Below are 17090 nucleotides of genomic sequence, written 5' to 3'. Positions count from 1 at the left end.
CAGGGCCGGAAGTTAAGCAGCATGTGACCAACTGAACCCACAGAGGAAATGTAGGCAGGATTTAAGCATTCAGATAGGGAATTTGAGCACTGGGGTTGACACACCCTCTCCAAAACTGCCGTGACGCTTGTAACAACATACTGCTTCCTAGCACCATGCTCAGTTATTGGCTCATTACTGACTTGGGCCCTGAGCTTGTAATGAGCACCACCCTGGCATCTGTGCTGAGCCCCATTTGCTGCAGTGCCCCACAGCGAGTCAGGATTAGAATCTGGAGTTACTGGCTCTTACTGTGTGTTATGTATATTAGTGGTTTTCAAACTTTTTTTCTGGCAATCCAGTTGAAGAAAATTGTTGATGCCCATGACCCAGTGGAGTTTAGGATGAGGGCTTTGGGGTGTGGAAGGGGCTCAGGGCTGGGGCAGAGGTTTGGGCTGTGGGGTGGGGCCAAGAATGAGGGGTTCAGAGTGTGGGAGGGGGCTCTGGGCTGGGGCATAGGGCTGGGGTGCGAGAGGGGGTCAGGGCCTGGGGTGCGGATGCAGGCTCTGGGGTAGGGCTGGGGATGAGGGGTTTGGGGTGCAGGAAGGGGCTCTGGGTTTGTGGGGGGGGGCTCAGGGATGGGGCAGGGGATTGGTGTGTGGGCTTACCTCTGGCAGCTCCTGGTCAGTGGTGCAGTTGGGTGCAGAGGCAGGCTTCCTGCCTATCGCGGACCGCACTGCACCCTGGAAGCGGCCAGCAGCAGGTCTGGCTCCTAGGTGGAGGTACGCAAGCAGCTCCATGTGGCTCTTGCCTGCTGGCACTGCCCCCCCCCATTGTTCCTGGCCAATGGGATTGCGGAGCCAGTGCTCGGGGGCGGGGGGCAGCACATGGAGCCCGTGGCCCCCACCACCTAGGAGCTGGACCTGCTGGCCGCTTCTGGGGCGCAGCGCGGTGTCAGAACAGGTGGGGACTAGCCTGCCTTAGCCGGGCAGCACCACCAACGGGACTTTTAATGGCCTGGTCGGCCGTGCCGACTGCAGCCTGCGTGACCCAGTTCTGGGTTGCAACCCATGGTTTGAAAACCACTGATGTAAATGATCATAAGGCCTAGGAGTCTCAGTCATGGACAAAGACCCCATCATCTCAGGCACTGCATAAATACAGAACAAAAAGAAGGACCATGCCCCAAAGGGTTTACAACCTATGGCCTTGTCTACACTACAGGCTAAATCGGCACTGCTGCGATTGATGCAGTAGCATCGATTTAACGATTTAACTAGTGAAGATGTGGTAAGTCGACAGGCCAGCGCTCTCCTGTCGACTTAACTTCCACCTCTTGTTAAGGGGGATAAATTATGTCGACTGGAGAGCATCTCCCATTGACATAGCATGGAGTAGACACCGCTTTAAGTTGATTAAGCTACGTTGACTTAAGTTGCATAACTTACATCGACATAGAGCGCTAGTGTAGACCAGGCCTAAGTAGTAGGTAATGTGATTTTAAACACACAGTAGAACACTTATGCTCAATGTACATTTTTATTCTACATTGACAAAGATTGAAGTAGGAAGAAAGCAAAGCTACTGAAACCCTTGTACCTATGCTCTGGCTGTCCCCTCCTTTGTAATTATTATTGCACACAGGTATTTGCATAGCATCCATCAATGTACCCCGGTGCCTTAGCACTGTCTTTAATACCGCTCTTTCTGTATTTAGCTGTCTAATATTTACCTGCCTCATGTGAGGAGTTGTGAGGATTCACTAATGACTTGTATTGTGGGGGTGCCTAGAGGCTCTGGATCAGGGTCCCATTGTGCTAGGCAGGACACAGAAAGATAGTCTTTGCCCTACAGAACAATAAAAGAGATTGAGGAAGCACAGGGCAAAGTGAGACGGTTATGACTATCGTAAGCAGCAGCAGTTGCCTGCGTAATTGCCCACAAAATGTGGTGAGAGCCCCGGACGAAAGTCACAATAAGAGTGCTGTGACTCTAATAAATTCATGACCACGGGCAGTGCCTGGGCATTGCTGTGCTACATAGAATGGCATGCAGGGTTTCACAGCGACGGCAGTGGTAGATTTCAGATCCTGCTGTACTAAGGGGAATCAACATTTAACAGTTTGTATATGGCCTATGACTCCATCGAGCAGTCCTGACTCTATTCAGTATAGGGGTATGGCAACATACAACAGGCCAGCCAGCTTCTTATTGTTTTGTTGGAAGAAAAATATATTGGATACAGCTCTGTTTAGCATAAGAAGTTTCTCTTGAACGAGGTCTGTTAGAGAGGGCAATGAGTAACCACGGTGAATATCCAAGGGTAGGTGGCTCGCCTCTTGCAGCTGCCTGATATCCTATTCCAATTTCCCCATCCTGTTCAAATGTAAACAATAGATTTTACATTAATCCTGGAGAGAAATACCTATCAACTGCATTGCATTTGAAACTATGGGCTGTGCACACAAACATGCACCGAAATAACTAAATTCGTGTTGATTCACCTTTTGTGGTATTCAGTGTATAGGCTAGTCCTATGTCCTTGTAAAGATCACCCTCCTGTTGCATATTAATGCACTGTAATCAGTCATTATAATAATCCGTGTTCCCACATCCATTGCATTTACACATCTATGGCATAGGAAATAGAACTCCTCTCCTTCCTCCCCACTGTATACGCAACTCATTGCGATGGAGTGGAAGGCCTACGCATTTACCTTGAGTTCCAGAAAGGGGAGTGGGTGAAGTTAGCGATGATTGCACAACAGCAGTTGCAAATGCAATGAGAGGTGGGGTGGAGCTGGAGGTTGCAAGCTGCACACACAGTGAGAGGAATTCTTTATTTTTACAGCTCCCCTTGGCCAGTGCACCTGCAATTCATAGACTGGGCACCAACCCACTGCATTTGCCTCTGTATCACTCTTTTGTGGGTAGGGGCCATCTTTGTGTTCCTACAGCACTTAGCAGGAGGGGGCCCTGATCCACATAGGGTTGCCAGTTTTGGTTGGAAGTGTTCCTGGAGGTTTCATCACATGCCATAATCCTTAATTAAAGATTAATCCTGGAGGCTCCAGGACAATGGCAACCCTAGATCCATGGCTGGGGCTCCTAGGTACTCCTAGGCTGAGTAATGCACTGGCCAGGGGCCCCAGCCAATCTGGAGGCCCTGCAGGAGCACTGGAAGATGTGTAGAAGTGGGGGGAGGCACCAGCAGGGGAAGTGTGGCCCTGCGCCTTGCTCCTCCTCTTCCTCGTAATGCCCCACCCCCTGGACAGGCTGGAAGCCAGAGCCAGGCCAGGGAGCTCAGGCCACTGTGGGGAGCCTTGGACCCTTCACCGGCCTGGGGGGCCCAAGAGCAGCCCTTGGACCATGTCCCCTCCCCCCAGGGTACATTGTCCAGGGCAGCTGGAGTGTCCAGAGCTCCTCCCAGGGGCCAGGCTGGCTGGCTCTTACTAGGGCCTGGCTCCAGCTTCCGGCCTGGCCTGCGGGTGGGGCCTTGGGAGGGAGGAGGTCGAGGAGAAGCAGGTTGTGGGGCCCTGTGGTGAGGGGCTCAGGCCCACCTCAACCCCCCCACTGGAAAGAGGCTGGTGCTGCTAGCAGGGGCTTTGCGCTTGCCTAAGGCTACGCCGCCCAGGTTCAAAAGTGAGCGCCAGGCCTGGCCCTCCTTTAAAAATGAGAGAGAGAGTGTGTGTGTGTGTGGGGGGGGGGGTGCATGGCTCCCGAGGACTTCCCCAGTTCTTGGGCCCCGGGGAAGCAGGTGCATGGCTCCCGAGGACTTCCCCAGTTCTTGGGCCCCGGGGAAGCAGGTGCATGGCTCCCGAGGACTTCCCCAGTTCTTGGGCCCCGGGGAAGCAGGGGGCCCAACTGTTCTCTGTGCCCAGGGTAAATACATAAATCTGAAGCCACCTCTGCCTCGGGGCTGAAGCCAGGCAAATATTAAATAAGGAGGAGACTGGAGTCCCCTCTCCACAGCCTCGGTGCATGGGCAGTTTCTGCTCCCCGGCCTGCTTCGCTGTAAAGGTCGCCTGTCCCAGCCACGCCTTGGAAAGATGCCCGCCCTGCACCCCAGGCAATTGTCCTCCCGGCTGCAGATAGTTCAGCACCCGCCAACATCCCTCCCGGCTCGATGTCCCGATTTTATAGGGACCGTCCCGATTTTGGGGTCTTTTTCTTATTTTCTAACAATGCTTAGCTGGGCACCAACCCACTGCATTTGCCTCTGTAGCGCTCTTTTGTGGGCAGGGGGGGCCACACAATTACCCCCCCCCTCCTGAGTTTTCACATTTGCTGCCTGGTCACCCGACTCCCTGCCCTCCCGATCTCTGCAGACCGAGCACCCCTGCCCCATGCGGCTGCCAGCTCTGCCGGCGGCTGCGGGGAGAGACGGGTTAAAGGGCTTAACTTCCTCCTCTGCCTCCTGCCGCGCTCCGGTGACGCCGCTTGCAGCCGGGACTTGACCAAGTATGTCAGTTTCCCTCTGAGAGACAGACAGACGGACGGACGGACAAGCCTCGCCGGCAGGGGGAGGCTGCGGAACCCAGGCGTCCGGCTCCGAGCGATCCCTGCTGCCGCGCGGCTCATCATGCCCTTCCGAAAAGGTAAGGGCGCCCCTGCGGGCACATGCCCCTGCCCCTGCCCCCCCGGGTCGGCAGGCGAGGCGTGGCCCTGCAGCGGGCTCGGGGACTGCAGGAGGGTTGAATGGCAAAGAGGAGGACGGTGGGATTTGGGGTGCACCCCCCCCCTCCAGCTCAAGGCCGGGGCTGCGGGAACACTGGGCGCCGCTGATCTGGGGGGGCCAGGGCCGGGCTGCTGCTGGTGGTTTCCGCGCTGTGCTTAGGGGGTGGTTTGAAAAGCTGGTTGGCTTCCTGTTTGCTTGGGCTGGGATTTGACTGTCCGCCTTGCCCTGGGCTATGCTGCGTGTGGGTACAGTGTGTGAGTTAGTCACACACACCCTTTCAGCTAATAATAGGTACATCAACCGATCAAGGTTTAATTGACTTAGAACAAGCACCTGGGATATATGTATTTCCTATTTGAAAGGCGCTCTCTCTCTCTCTCTTTTTTTTACTGCATTGGTCGCCTTGATTAACCGAACCGCTGTCGTACAGTTCAAGTACATCTCTCACTGAAATGGGGGAGCCAGTCGTTTGAAAATGGACAAAGCAATGGAAAAACATACAGTAGGGATCAGTCCTGCCTTGTTGTGGGATGGACTTTGGCCACTTAGGCTGAGAGGACCTGGCTAGTGTGTGTTGTCCTTGCTCTCTGCTGGAGAGAATCAGAACTGCTCAACTGTGTGTCATAGGACCTAGACTGCTAACAGAGATTCTCTTCTAGCAGGGGACTGGGCTTCTGGAGCCGGAGGAGCTGAGTTCTATCCCAGAAACCACAGTGAAATTGTCATAATGTGGCAGTCTGGAATTCCTAGGTGGTTGTGGATTTATTACAGGGTTGAATCCATCCCCATTTCTGTGAGGTTCCACTTCAGTGATTGACTGAAGTCAGTCCCGTCTGCTTGTCCCAAAGCTCTGCAGGCCAGCATGGGGTTAAAGTGCTATGGGGAACGGACACAGCTTACAGGGGACAAAGGCACCTACTAGCTGTCTTGTGAGCCACTCATAGATAAGTGTAGGAGTGGTGAGTGCTGCAGAGGGAGTAGATTCTCATCCTCCTGGGGCTGCTGCGATGCAGTGCCTTTACTTTAAGAGAAGCTTTACTGTGACGCTGGAGACCTGCACTCAATTTCGGGCTCTGCCAGTGGCCTGCTGAGCGACCTTGGGCAAGTCACTTCACAGCCCTGTTCCTCAGTTTCCCCATCATAAAACAGGAATAGTGACTACTGAGGTCCTCTGCAAAGTGCTTTAAGATCTCGCAATGAAGAGGGTTATATAAAAGCTAGGTGGTATTGTTAGTAATTCCCTTCCCATGTACACCCATGTTAGCTCTGTGTGCCAGCAAGTTCTGTGACAGCGGTGACATCCTAGCATGGTGCGTGCCGGGATGCAGAATGGGAATCGGGCAGGACATCTGTGGGAAACCAAAAGGAAGAAAACCCCAGTACATTTCAAATGAACATTGTACTGCTCCTCTCTGAGCAGACGCAGTGTAGCATATAACCCCCAAAGGCTTAATCTTTCCAGTCGCTGGTCGCCTTTTAAAAATGAAGGGCCACGTTCTCCTTTCATTTAACCTGGTGTGTGTCAGGAGTAACGCCAATGAAGTGAGTGGTGTGAGAGGAGAACTGGACTCGCTGTCTCAAGAAAGTGGGATTGGACTGCAGGTATGAATAATGTACATACTTATTCAAAGGATTAGTACATCAAAACACTTGTGACATAAGCTTCTCTGGGAGGAGAGGGCTCTATTCTGGTGTCCCTGATGCCAAAACAGCATGACAGTTAGATCTGCAGGCAGAGTTCACCCAAAATGATTGAGGGGACGACTGATCAGGAAAGGCTGAGTTGAATACATAAAGTTTGGTTGAGTGATAGCCCCGGGGGAAATAGTCCCTTCAAGCAAGTGTAGTATCTAACCCTACAGCGCTGCTCAGAGAAGGGACTGGTTAAGGTGGTGTAAAGAGGAATTAAGGGATGAAATTGAGAAAGGGGAGTTTCAGGCTGGATGGTGTGTGTGTGTGTGTGTGTGTGTGGGTTGGGGGGCAGCAGGGCTGGGGCATAGGATTTAAAGTTTATGAGCCTCCATCCTATCCTGCTGTGAGCTCTCTCCTCCCCAACCTTTTAAGCAGCTCTCTCTTTCTCACTCCACCAGATCAGCACAGCTGGGCTGTTTGACAGGAGGCGCATTGAACAGAGATGATGACCCAGTGTGATAAGAGTGAGACAGGGTAGGACAACTGCAGAGGAGAGGCCTGGAAAACTGCAGTAAAATACTGATACCGAACTTGTGTGGGGAAGACCAGGAGAGGCCTGAGGAAAGATGGGGGTGACCCAGAGGGAAAGGGAAATGTGGGGAGAAGAGAACTGGTTCTAAGTGTCAAGGTGATCAGGGTGTGTACAGGCTTGCTTGCAGGCATGTTAATACAGAGCGTGATCCCAGCCTAGGAGTGTACTTCTGTTCCTTTCTGAGACTCGGAGCAGCATGTGCCGATTTACATCTTTGCGGTTGGATTGGACAGCCAATTTCAGATTTGTATATGTATTGTCAGGTGAAGGACAGAACCGTTTGTAACAGACTGAGAAACACATGAGCCTGCGGGGAAGAAAGACCAACGGGTCAGAGAATGGAGGCCGGACTTTCAAAAGTGCTCAGCACCCAGCGGCTCCCAAGGAGAATGATGAGGCTTGAGCACTTGTGTTAATCTGGGTTTTTTGTTCAGGTGTCTAAATGGGGGCTGAACTCTTATGACAATCAGGTTGCTGGCCCGCTACTGGTGGGGGGGGCCTTTGATCAGAGAGAGGCTGCTGTACAAAGGGACCTTGGCCCAAGGATCAGCCAGTCTTGCAATCTCCTGCACTGGAACTGTGAAAGAATACAAACCTTGATTTCACAGTAGCAGCTGTGTTCCTCTGTATCTGCAAAAATAACAGGAGTACTTGTGGTACCTTAGAGACTAACAAATTTATTAGACCATAAGCTTTCGTGGGCTACAGCCCACTTCATCGGATGCATAGAATGGAACATATAGTATAGAAGGGATAGATATATATACACATACAGAGAAAGTGGAAGTTGCCATACAAACTGTAAGAGGCTAATTAATTAAGATGAGCTATTATCAGCTGGAGGAAAAAAAAACCTTTTGTAGTGATAATCCAAGATGGCCCATTTAGACAGTTGACAAGAAGGTGTGAGGATATTTAACATGGGGAAATAGATTCAATATGTGTAATGACCCAGCCACTCCCAGTCTCTATTCAAACCCAAGTTAATGGTATCTAGTTTGCATATTAATTCAAGCTCAGCAGTTTCTCATTGGAGTCTGTTTTTGAAGCTTTTCTGTTGCAAAATTGCCACCCTTAAATCTTTTACTGAGTGGCCAGAGAGATTGAAGTGTTCTCCCCCCAGTTTTTGAATGTTATAATTCTTGACATCTGATTTATGTCCATTTATTCTTTTACGTACAGACTGTCTGGTTTGGCCAATGTACATGGCAGAGGGGCATTGCTGGCACATGATGGCATATATCACATTGGTAGAACCTTGATTGTGTTTTATAAAAACCCTACTTCCACATACATATTTAAGCCTGGCACGCACAGTCCTTGACAAAGCCAACCCTGTGAGGGAGAAACTGCTGCAGGTTGGTTGCGTCACTGCAGAAAAACAACCCAAACTCCTCCCAACCAACCCCTGCTTCCTCTTAGCATACGTGCAACATAAGTGTCAACTCCTGACACTTAGTATGAGCCTCAGGTGACACGTGACCAGGATTCATTACCGAATTTGGTCCACTGGTTGGATCATTAGCTTCCCCGGCCCGGGCTGGGTACTGAAAGCTGGTCCGTGCCCTCCATCACCTGATGAAATTGCAGAGCTTTGCTGGGGTACAGTTAAAAAGAGATGACTTTTCATCTCTAACCTTGACTGGGTTTAACTGGACTTTTTGCAAATGTTATGTGCCAAGCTAAGCTTGTGTGTCACTGCAGTGGAATATCAACACTGTCTCCTGCGGGAAGCGGGGGATTATGTTCTGGTTTTGCAGGATAATGATGATCAGTGGCACAGGGCTCCGTGATCATCTCTGCGATGTTTAGGGCCCAGTAGGAGCCTTCCTGCCTTTGTTTCTTTTTGTTGCGGAGGGAGATAGGAGGAAAGTCACAACTGCTCTCTTAAGATGAGGGCTAGAGCTTTGTAACATGGCCGCCTAACTGCCGGGAGTGTATCTCTAAGGTAGATCAACTTTTTAAGAGCCAGGACATAAGCCAGCCACTAAGTGCCATAGGTTAGTAAGATGTTTCCCCTGTGGCCATGTTATTGCACAATCCTCCATTATGAAGGCACTAGTCACTGCGGGATGCAGGATGCGTGTCTCCTCTGGTAAGGAAGTTCCAGCAAGAGGAAGATGGTGATACCGGCAAGCTTGGAGCAGAGCAATAAGCCCTTTCTTCCTTCAGCAACAGGGCAGGGAAGCTGGCTGCAGTATCTTCCCCTGACAGCAGAGTGCCCACCCAGCCTTCTTAGACATGGGTTTTCTGGGCAAGATGCTAATGTAGCTTTCAGAATGGGTGCAGAGAGCACCTTGGCAGGGCTGCCTGCGGGGGATATGGATCAGCCAGTGGTCTTCCCCCAGGTTTCCTTTTGCCATCAGAGAAAGATACTGGCATCCAAGAAAATGCGTACAAAAATAATGTCATTTCCCCCTTCCCTCACCAGACACACCCCACCCCTAGACAGTAGTGAGGTTCAAGTTGTCTTCTTTGTGGCAGGTGTGGTCCCTCCCTCCTCCTCTCCACACCCCAGCCTGTCTATCTGTGGTGGTGATACCTGTCCACGCTTATGTGCCATATCTGTGTGAGATCAGATATACCTACAGCACCCACAGCTTTGGCATCATGAAAATCTGGAGATTTTTGAGGCAGCCCTGGAAGCTTATGAAATTTCCTCCTTCCACCCATATCTGAGGCTAGGGGAGTATGAGCCTTAGGTCATAATTGGGATTATGCCTCCCTTCTCAGCTTCTGGCCTCGAGCAGAAGGGGTATTGGGTGAGCCATTGTGCGGGATCCTGCTGGCTGCACTCTTTTTAAGAGTCCTCGCCAATTCCCATTGTGGTCAATGGGAAGTCTCCTGTTGAACTCAGTAGGAGTGGGATCATATCCTACAGGAGGAGACCTGTACCAGTCAAAGTCCAGAATGCGAGCTGACCGGGTGCTTCAGTGTGCAAATGTTCTGGCTGCCAGAGGAATAGGCTGTGAATGAGTTCCCCAGCTACTTCCATGTTAAGAATTGTCCCTAAACTTCTCCTGATCTCAGTAAGTCCAGACTGACTTCAGTGAAGTTACTCCAGAATTACATGTGGGTGACGGGTCAGATCTGGCCCTTTAAAAACACTGAATTGGAACCGATCTGGCCCATCCAGGCCTGAGCTCCATGCGCTTACTGAGTTAACGTTCTAGTGGCCTCTGTGGAGTGGAAGCTGCTGAAGTTTTTCAGTAGAACGTCACTTTGCTTTGGGCTGGCAGCTGAAGCGTGGTTGTGCCTGAAGAATGTTCAGGTCTACCAGGAAAACCCAAAGTACTCCCAAAAATGATATGCTGTTTGGACCTCTTCTCTGAGTTACTTCAGAGCCAGCACCCTAGCACAGGACTAGGGGACGCTGTGCTACTGAAGTAACGTCATGTGCATGGGATGGAAAGATCTGAACAGTTGAAAACAAAATACAAGCAAACAAAACCAGAGAGTAATGAGTGGGGATAGAAAGTAGCCAGGATACTAAGGCTATTTCCCACCTCTGTTCAGGCATTATATTAGCTGTGCTCACCACCACAGCATCTGAGTCCCTAATTACTCATTTGAGCTGATCTGAGATTTGTCCATCAATTGAGGTCTTTCAAGATTGGCCGGGTGTCTAACGGAGAAGTTATGGGCTTGATGCAGGGAATCCCTGAGTGAGATTTTTCTGGCCTGTGTTGTGCAGAAGGTCAGACTAGATGATTGTAATGATCCCTTCTGGTCTTGAAGCCGAGGGCAATTCCCCTGGCAGTTTAAACTGGAGAAGTTATTTTTTTTAGACCCTCTCCTGTGTAATGAGGCAGGTGCAAAACCGGTGCCACGTTTTCACGGTTGAGATGGCTCCTTTTTAGTGCTGGGCAAGGTGATGCGTTTAGCTACTGCTCAAGCATGTTGGGGTCTGTCTCATCCGATGAAAGATGCTAAATGCACATACCATATCATTGTTGCTTGTACATTTTCTGGATGTCCACAAGTCAGTGCATGCTGTGCTACACTGAACAACCACTGTATGTCATCGCAGTTCCGCACAGGCAGCCATGCGAGCTTTTACCTAGCCGCAAAGTGTATTTCCTTAGGAAGACAAATGGAATGGTTTCAATTTCTGTGGCACTTCTTTACTGTCTATGGCTAAAGCACAAGACAGGGAATCAGGAGGTTTGAGTTCTCCTCCCAGCTCTACTAATGAGTTGATATGTATCCTCGGATAAGTCACTTAGGTTGGTATTTTCAGGAGCCTGAAGAAGCCGTACCCAACTCCCGCTGAAAGACAAGGGGTTCCTAACTCCCCTGAGGCCACTGAAAGTCACAGACTCGGTTTTCCCATGTCAAATGCCGGTGATAATATCTACCTTCTGGGGGTGCTGTGAGGGTTGATTCATTAGTTTGCAAATCATTTTGAGATCTTTGCACGGGAGGTGTAATCGGTGCTCAGGTACTACAGCGATGAGCAGAAAAGAAAATGCTAGATAGAGGCACACAGAACTATTAGAGCTCAATAAAATCAGCAGATAAGCCACTTTGCAAACCCAGATTTCCCTTGCTCCCTCCCTCCCTGCTTTGCGACCTGAGGGTTGCCCTCAGGGAAGCATGTCCCAAAAAGCTGCTTCTGCTAAATTGGACCAAATCTTTGTTCTCTTAGAGGTTCTCCCCTCCCCTACCCCGTTACCCTCCCAAAATGTCTAGGGAATTTTGCGTAATGTTGCAGGCGTGATTTCTGGGGTGGTTCAGGCCCCAATTTAAAGGTGTTTGCAGGGAAGGGCAGGAAGATGGATTTGCCTTTACAACAATGCTCCTGTTGCTAGAAAGTCTTGCCCCATGGGGTCAGAGAGCCGAATGCTTGTTCGCCCGATTTCTGCTCTCCGAAATGCACGTGTAGCCCTGGCGGTCCTCAGTGGGATTGGGGGGTGCTGTGGGTGTAGGGTGACCAGATGTCCCGATTTTTGGGCCTTTTTCTTATATAGGCTCCTATTACCCCCCCACCCCCTGTCCCGATGTTTCATATTTGCTGTCTGGTCACCCTGTGTGGGTGAACGGGAAGCCGCGTGGCCAATGGGCCTGGAACACGAGACGCCCCAGCCCCCTAGTGAATTAGAGCCCTCTGATTGGCTGCCCACCCCCTTTGCCCACCTCTTGGGGCAGAACAACCAATCAGTGCTGCCGCTGGCAGAGAGGGCTCTCGCTCCCATGGCGACCTGAAGCCGTGAGCAACGGGGACAGGACAGTGCCTCTGTTTTCCCCCCACCCCGGAGGGGTTGCGGGGGTGAAGAGCCCTTGGAGCTGCCCCGCAGCCTGGAAGGGCAAGAGGGGGCCCCACTGCAGTCCCCCAGGCCTGGAGAGTGGGGTGAACAGCCCCAGGAGGAGCAGAGGGGGGAATGAACTGTGGGGGTGGGGATTGCGGGGGGGGGGCAACACTGGGGGAGGTAGGGGCTGTGGGGGGGTTGAACGGGTGGGGCAGAATTAATAGCTGGGGAGGGAGAGATGTTGGGGTGAGAGCTCCTGCAATGGGGGCCAATAGCCCCTTACCCCATACAATTGGGAGAGTGGGCGGCACTAATTTTCTCACACACACACCATGGCAAGAGGCCCAAATCAACTGACAGACCAAAGAAACATGTTATTGGCTTTGTTTAAAAAAAAAAAAAAAAAAAAAAAAGATTTTTAGGGCCTGACTCAAGGCTTTTGATCTCTTCATAGAGTCCAAGGCCAGAAGGAACCATTGTGGTCTTCTAGTCTGATCTCCTGTCTAACATGGGCCAGAGAACTGCCCGCCCCCGCCAAATTCCCAGAGCAGGTTTTTGTGGGAAAACATCCTGTCTTGATCCAATGTGTTGAGGCTGGCAATGCTGATAAAGGGACAGGGCCAAGCCAATGCAACACTCAGGTCCTTCCTCCACCTGCGCTGTCCTCTCACACGAAGCCATGTGCTCTCCAAGTTCTGAGACATAATTGTGCTATAGCTCCCCTGTTGGGAAATTGTGCATTGTAGCAGGGTGACAAAGTCTGAGGGTAGAATTTGCCCTTCTTTAGATCTTCACTAGTACAATGGTCAGATGTGTCTTTGGCTATATTCCAGTTTGATGTTTTGTTTGGTTGTAAAGCTCTGTGGGACACAACCCGATGTAGGCTCATATGCCATTGTTTTAAATATCCAGATCATCCTGTGCTTCGAATGTCAGCTTTTAAAAATATTTTGCACTGGTGTCGCATTTTCCATTGAGGGAGCTTACATGGGTGTACGAATGCTAATGAATTAAGCTCCTAACACCCCTGGGAGGTCAATGACTTCCAGATGAGGAAACTGAGTCCCATAAGAACAGGCTCCTGGGATGTGACTGTGCCCTGGGTGGCACCCTCCCAGGAGCGGGATGGGCGATGAATGCTCAGCATCCCACAGGATGCAGGAAACTCATGGCAAAGCCAGACATAGATCCTAGCTCTCCTAAGTCACAGGCCTAGGGCTTCACCCCCAGCATCATCTTGCCTTCAATAAATATGTATCCTGAAAGATTATCCACCGAACTCAGTGATCACAGGCTAGAAAGTCCCCTTTCTTCCCACCTCCTGATTGTGCCAGTTACTTCCTTGCAGCTGTTTGCTTGGTGACAGGTAGCGAGTAACACCCTGCCTACCCTCACCCCTTTCAGGGGAGGCCTTATCTTTCCCAGTGTGGAAACAAGATTAAGTGGGCAGCCCAGAGAGGAGGATTCCTTTCCCTCCCATCCACTGCCTTCTCCCTCAACTCTTCCTTGGGAAGGTCTGCACACACATAGCCCTCTGCAGCCTCTTTCTGTGAGAGGGCTGCTGTGGGGTTAAGCCTGTGTTGGACCAGCTCTGGAGTAGGGGTAGGGCACCAGCTATTCAGGGCCTGACTCCGATGTGCTGAGCGCTGCTAACTTCCATAGGCTTCCCACCTTGCTGTAGTAAGAGGGGACTCAGCCTACACTGGTTACATTCATCAGTGTCATGAGCCATGAGATGTTAAGGAAACATGGGAAAGGGGCTGGATAACTCAGGATCTTGGTAGCACAACACAGGTCCTTTAGGTCGCTTGTCCAAAGGCAGTACCATCCAATGGCCATTAGCAGGCTCTTGCAGATAGTCATGCGGTGCTACTGTGTGATAAACAGTGACTGTGTTCCATCACCGACGTGGCTGCATTTCAGTAACGGCTGAAGCAATTGCTGTGTGTATACGTACCCCTAAAAGGTCATTGGGAGACACCATGAGCTATAGGGACACCATCAGATGGAAAGCAAGTCCATTAAAAAAAAAAGAGTTAAAAGTAGCCGCTGCCCTTTATATCAAGGGTGGCTGTAAAGGATTAATGAATTATTAGGATGTTTTAATAGACTCCCACAGAGCAATAGATTGCTTCTATCCATCTTCTGTAGCACCTTCCACAGCTGTTCTTATAACCACGTATAACACACATAATATTTCTAACTATTAATTAACCTTTTAGAAGCTATTCATAAATGAACCTTTTCCGTAAAGTGTGGCCAAAGTAGTTTTATGTCCTAGGCCGGCCCCTGCCCTCCCTAGCCCCTGCCAAACTTTATGGACCATTAAAATCTTATGTTTCTTAGCTGTGCCTTGTGCTGTCTTGGAATCTGGTAATCACCGAGGGGAAAGTTGAGCTGAGCTGTTTATAAGACAGGTTTGTTATTTCCTAGCCTGGCCCCTGTGGGGGAGCCCTGTCAGTTGTGAGCTGCCTGTCTGAAAGAGTCCCCCCAGTAAACTTGGAGGGCATGCTACAGCTCAATAGCAACTATCCCCCAGATAGCTTTATTCTAGCTAGCTCTGGTGAGGAGCAGTGAGGGGGGAGCTCGGGCTGGCCTTGTGAGTAATTATCCCGGGTCCTGGGCCGGTTTGTACAGCTCGTGCTGAAGCGCATGCTGTCATGGCTTCACCGCTCCAGAACCAGAGCCAGTGAGGTGAAAGCAAGCTGAGGGATGCCTACCCGAGCTGCAATTACCCTGTGATTACAGGGTAGACATAGGCTTTATGGCTTGATAGCTGGATGGTGATTTACTTGCCTTCATTAATTTGGAAGATGGATCTATTGAAATATCTTTTTCTTAACCTATATCAAACCACACCACAGATCCAGAGATAAGAGGCTTCTCCCTGAGCATTCGCTGCTGCAGCAGAGGTGGGGCTGGAAATCGGGCACAAGTCCCTAAAGGCAGATGGTTGTCACGTAAACATTTGGGCTCTGATTCATCCTTGCCTCATGAGTAGATATGCAGATATGCAGCCAGCCTTTAAAGGAGCCTGACAAAGGAGAGGCTCCCACGCCTCTTCACCTGCAGCATGCCTCCAGAGGTGGATTAGCATAAAAGAAAAGGAGCACATGATTTCAGAGGGAGTATGGGGGAGGATTTAAAAGATAGCAGCTGTCAGCGCTTGATCATGTCGCTGGGGCCCCTGCTGTATGACAGTTGGGTGACGCATGCTCCCTTTGCATTCAAATTCCACTTCACGCTTTGGAGGGTCTCAGACTGGCCACATTTTACTCCTCTAGACTCCCTCGTTTGGGGTTTATTTTTCACGTCTCTCGTGCTTCTATGGAAGGACTTTGCAATGGGGCTTCATTGAGATATCTGGGGTAAAACTCTGGCCTGCCTGGCTCAGGTGAGCTACAGGAAGAAGGTGACTCGGGGAGCTACTTCCTCCCTGTCTCACCAAAAGCAGGAAGAGGGCTGGAGAGTCTGGGGGAACCCCGGAGTTCTAGGATTCAGGCCCAGCAGCACCCAAAGGAGGGAGGCCAGACCTCAGCTGCTGTTGGCAACAGTCACTAGGGGGCAGCACAGACTGGAACAGTGGTGGTGAGGAATGCAGCAGCCTGCATTGAGCCAGGGCCTCCCCTGAGCCAGCCTGCTGCGGAGGTCAAGCACCTTTCCTGGGCCTCCTCTGCTGGCTTCCCCCTTGCAACCTCAGCATGCCTCACAAGAGGGAGGTCAGAAAGCCTCTGGTTTAATCTCTGTCATTTAAACAGTGCCATCTTGAAAGCCCTGAGCTTGACCCACCCCAGTGAATCTCAGTCACTAACGCCTCTCAGAATAGTTTGTTCCCTTGTCTAATCCCATGCTAGCCTCACTGAGTGTGCTATCTGCCATGGGACACTTGTGGGTGGTTTAAGTAGAAAGGCAGTGTGGTGTAGTGGGTAGAGCACTGGATTGGGACCCAGAGACCCTGGATTCTGTTCGTGGCCGTGTAACCTTAGGCATGTCCCTTCCCCTCTCCAGGCCTCACTTTCTCCTCCCACCCTTTGGTTGTTTGCCTTGTCTGACTAGACTGGAAGCTCGCCAGGGCAGGACTCCCTAACAATGTGTGTGTACAGCCCCTAGCACAATGAGAGCCCAATCCTGGTTGGAGTGTCTAGCTGCCATAGCCATACTGCTAATAATCCGTAAAGGTGACTGTGACTCTAGTGTGCGCTGTCAAAGAGGGAACATTACTGAAGGTACAGAATCTGGGCACCTCAAGTCTTTGTGCTACAAACACTGGTAACATCTGCAGGGTTGTCCCTGCTGGTTCGTCACAGCCGGCTTTGTTTTTCCAGCAAAGCTATTGGGTGTGAAGTTCAGGACAGGCCAAGATGAGTAGGGGACATGTTTGATTCTGAGCAGATAGCTAGTTACAGGGATGTCAAATCCCATTCAGCACCTCTAAGAGGTATGATTTGAATTGCTTGAGGCCTCAGTGAGCTTATTCATTTATGGCATGAGTGTCCTATGTACCGAATATACAGGAAAGCTGGTGACTGCACCAAGGAGTGAATAATCTACATCAGGGAGCGGCAACCTTTGGCACACGGCCCATCAGGGAAATCCTCTGGCAGGCCGGGACAGTTTGCTTACCTGCAGCATCCGCAGGTTCAGCCGATCGCAGCTCTCACTGGCAGTGGTTCGCTGTTCCAGGCCAATGGGGGCTGTGGGAAGTGGCGTGGGCTGAGGGATGTGCTGGTCGCCGCTTCCTGCAGCCCCCATTGGCCTGGAACGGTGAACCACGGCCAGCTGGAGCTTCAACTGGCCAAACCTGCAGACGCTGCAGGTAAACAAACGTCTCGGCCCGCCAGCGGATTTCCCTGATGGGCGACGTGCCAAAGGTTGCCGATCCCTGATCTACAAAGACAGACAATACAGCTCATATTTTATCTATGGTATTTCTAACCCTATGGCATCTGTCGGATGTGCA

At 51.0% G+C, this 17090-nt stretch overlaps 1 protein-coding gene across 1 annotated transcript in view; it reads left to right on the top strand.

The window, feature by feature from the left end:
• Positions 1–4321: 4321 nt before the first annotated feature.
• PFKFB3 (6-phosphofructo-2-kinase/fructose-2,6-biphosphatase 3) overlaps positions 4322–17090 on the top strand; it is a 101235-nt gene continuing 88466 nt past the window's right edge. The window contains exon 1 of the mRNA XM_073328838.1: positions 4322–4577. Within this exon, the coding sequence (XP_073184939.1) occupies positions 4562–4577 (16 nt within the window). The 5' untranslated portion in view covers positions 4322–4561. The remainder of the gene's footprint in view (positions 4578–17090) is intronic.

This window comes from Lepidochelys kempii, chromosome 1 (assembly GCF_965140265.1).
Source record: "Lepidochelys kempii isolate rLepKem1 chromosome 1, rLepKem1.hap2, whole genome shotgun sequence".
Taxonomy (NCBI): domain Eukaryota; kingdom Metazoa; phylum Chordata; order Testudines; family Cheloniidae; genus Lepidochelys; species Lepidochelys kempii.
The sequence above is the reverse complement of the archived record's forward strand: the minus strand, read 5'-3'. Positions and strand labels throughout refer to the sequence as shown.